This window comes from Lipotes vexillifer, unplaced genomic scaffold, assembly GCF_000442215.2.
Source record: "Lipotes vexillifer unplaced genomic scaffold, Lipotes_vexillifer_v1.1 scaffold240, whole genome shotgun sequence".
In the NCBI taxonomy this organism is placed as follows: domain Eukaryota; kingdom Metazoa; phylum Chordata; class Mammalia; order Artiodactyla; family Lipotidae; genus Lipotes; species Lipotes vexillifer.
This window is the reverse complement of record NW_006797481.1, coordinates 4,559,569-4,562,373: the sequence shown is the minus strand read 5'-3', so window position 1 is coordinate 4,562,373 and position 2,805 is coordinate 4,559,569. Positions and strand designations below refer to the sequence as shown.

The 2,805-nt window shown below is 59.8% G+C and overlaps 1 protein-coding gene across 1 annotated transcript in view; it reads right to left on the bottom strand.

Moving 5' to 3' along the window:
• VAX1 (ventral anterior homeobox 1) overlaps positions 1-1,413 on the bottom strand; it is a 4,907-nt gene extending 3,494 nt beyond the window's left edge. The window contains exon 1 of the mRNA XM_007469590.1: positions 951-1,413. Within this exon, the coding sequence (XP_007469652.1) occupies positions 951-1,191 (241 nt within the window). The 5' untranslated portion in view covers positions 1,192-1,413. The remainder of the gene's footprint in view (positions 1-950) is intronic.
• Positions 1,414-2,805: the final 1,392 nt, after the last annotated feature.

Here is a 2,805-nt window from a genome sequence, read left to right as displayed (position 1 = left end):
GGGTGGGGGTGGGGGTGGGGGGACTAATTCCACACAGCTGATGGGAAGGGGAATCGGACTTGGCCTTTGTAGAGCCCTCCGAACAGGGGAGAAAGAAAAAATCAATTCCAAATCGGCTGACGTTCCTTTTGGTCTGGGGGCCTCGGCTGCGTGGACTGGGTCCCCTGTGGCTTGAGGGTCCCCGCACTGACCGGCTCAGATCCTGCCGGCCCCAGCTCTGGTGCATGTTGACCAGACCGCACTCCGGCGGTTCCCACCCCCATCCCGGGGTCTCCTTCCCTCCCGAACCAGGGCGGCGGAAGGAGGAGGGACCGAGTCGGAGACGGCAGGGCCTGGCGATCAGTTGGTGGGGGCGGCGCCGGGCCGGGGCCGGGCCTCACCACCGCCGCCGCCGGAGCCGACCGCACGCCGCGCAGCAGAGCGGGGTCGAGGCCAGCACTAAAGCGGCATCCGCGGCCTGGCAACCCAGCCTGGCTGCTTCTCCCGGCGGCGGCGGCCAGGCCCGAGCGCAGCGCCGGGCCCCTTGGCCCAGCGCGCCAACTGGCCTGGCCGTAGCCGGCGGTCCGCGGATGTTCTCCAGCGCCCGCGGCCCCCTCGGATGCGCTCAACTCGCCAAGGTGCGCTAACAGGTCCTCCAGAGTTTCCGGCTTCTTTCCCTGGTCGGAGGCCGCAGCCTGGATCCTGGGCCCTCCCGCACAGTCCCTCGGCTCCCCCAGCAGCCAAACCGGCAGGGCCTCTCGAGGCTTGAAAGGATCGAAGCTCCTGGAGAGCGCGCGTCCCAGGTGGGAATCCCCAGCGGCTGGCCGCACCCGGGACGGGGAGGGCCAGCAACTTTCTCCTAAGTCCCAGGAGGCAGACCCACCCGGCCTGCCGGGGTCGGTGGCGGCGCGCACCTCGAGCCCCTGAGTCGCCCCTAAAGAACGCCCCCCGCAGCCCTGCCCCATTCCTACCTCGGACCAGGATCCGGCGGCAGTAATCCGGATCCGCGGTTGAATTGGATTTACTTTTGTTACAATCTTCCGCGGCGCCAGACGCAGAGAAGGCGCCCTGCGGTTCCTTGAGGAAGGCGGCAGGGAGGTTCCCCTCCGCGCCCGTGCTCTCCCGGCTCTCCTTGTGCGCGTTCTTCGAGACCCGGGCAGCCTCTGCGTCCGAGTGGCACCGAACGTCCATTTTGTCTCGTTTCCCGAACATAGGAGAGGCAAGAGTAACAAAACAAAAAAGAAAAAAGAAAAAAAAGGGGGGTGGGGGGGGAGGAAAAAAGCAGACGGGGGACAAAACCGCTACAGTGCAGCCCCTACGCTCGGTCCGGAGAGAGGCAAGCGGCAAGAATGAATGCCCCCGCGGGGCGGCTGCGGCGGGCGCGGGCAGGTCAGCGGCGACCGCCGAGTGGCGCGCTCGCGGAGAGGCGGCGGGTCTGGTCGAGGATCCCGGTGGAGCAGCGGCGAAGCCGCCTCGTCAGCGCCCGCGTCCTCTGAGCACGTCCACTGTCCCCAGCCTGGCGATCAGGTAGCGAGCAGCGCAACTCCGAATTGCTGCGGCTCCCGCCTATTACTGAGACTGCGAGTAGCAGTTGTCCGACACCCGGGGGGACGCACACTCGCTGTTGCAATTGATTACGGGTAATTTCGCAGCCTCCACGTTTCGGCTACCTCATGAATACACTAAATTGTTTGGATAATATATCAGACCGTAATGGATGGTTTCTGTCCTTGTCCCCAATCAAGTAGGGGTTTAGCCAGTGAATAAACGGAAATGATTGGTCTTGCTTTCAGGAAACACACAATCAAAGACCCACACTTCCAGAAAAACTTTTGACAAGATTCATCCTGAATTGTTAGTACCGTTAGCAGGCATTATTAACTTTCCCTATGCCTTTGACCCTCCTGCTCACACACTGGCTAGAGGGGTTTTCTCCACACTCGACAGATAGAGCTGAATGAGGATGGAGGGGGGAAGAAAAACAAAAAACAAAAACCCTTACACACCCTGCTGCAGAAGAAAGCAGTCGCCTCTAGGAGGGGAAAAAGGAGTGGGGGGGGAGAAAAAGCTTTCCCCAAAAGTACTTTCCCCACCCTCTAAAAAGCCAAGCTTTCGTCCCAAACAGCTCCTTAACACACCTCGACGCTGACAGCCATCTTAAACTGCCACCTCTCTTCATTTAGTTCCAGTTGGATTTTTTCATGCCTGCACCTCCAGCAGCCCTGAGGCAGCCCATTCAAAGGGCAGCTTTGTACTCAGAGAGTCCAGCAGGAGAGAGAGGGGGAGAGGGAGAGAGAGCCGAGAAAATCTGAACTGTGAGATCTGCTTAAAAAAAAAAAAAGTTTTCCCCTAGCTATTTCATTGTCTCTGCTACAATATCTTTGAGAAAAGCAACAGCCAGTAATCCAATAAGAGCATTGATTAGGCCACAATGATTCAATTCAAGCGCATGGCCTTGTGCAAGGAGCATGCTCCAGCCCTTCTCGTCACCTTGCCGGGGCAGAAGCCCTCTCCACGCCGCTCTCCCCATTCATTCCTTTATGGGAAATGCGGAGCAAAAGGAGTGAAAGATGGCAATTATCTAATTGGACTATTAACAAACAGTCCTCTGAGTGCGGCGGTCTGGCGTGGCTCCTGGGCGGGGGAAGGGCCGTGTTCCCTGCCCTCATTCACAAAGAGTGCAGGGGCCGGGGAGGAAAGGGGGCTTTTTAAAGGGCGTGGGGAGTGGGGCGGGGGTGGGGGAAGACGAGAGGTGGGAGGTTTGGCTGAGAATTTTTCCACACAATTCCAAGAATGGGGGCGGAGGCGGGCGGGGAAGGGGAAGGG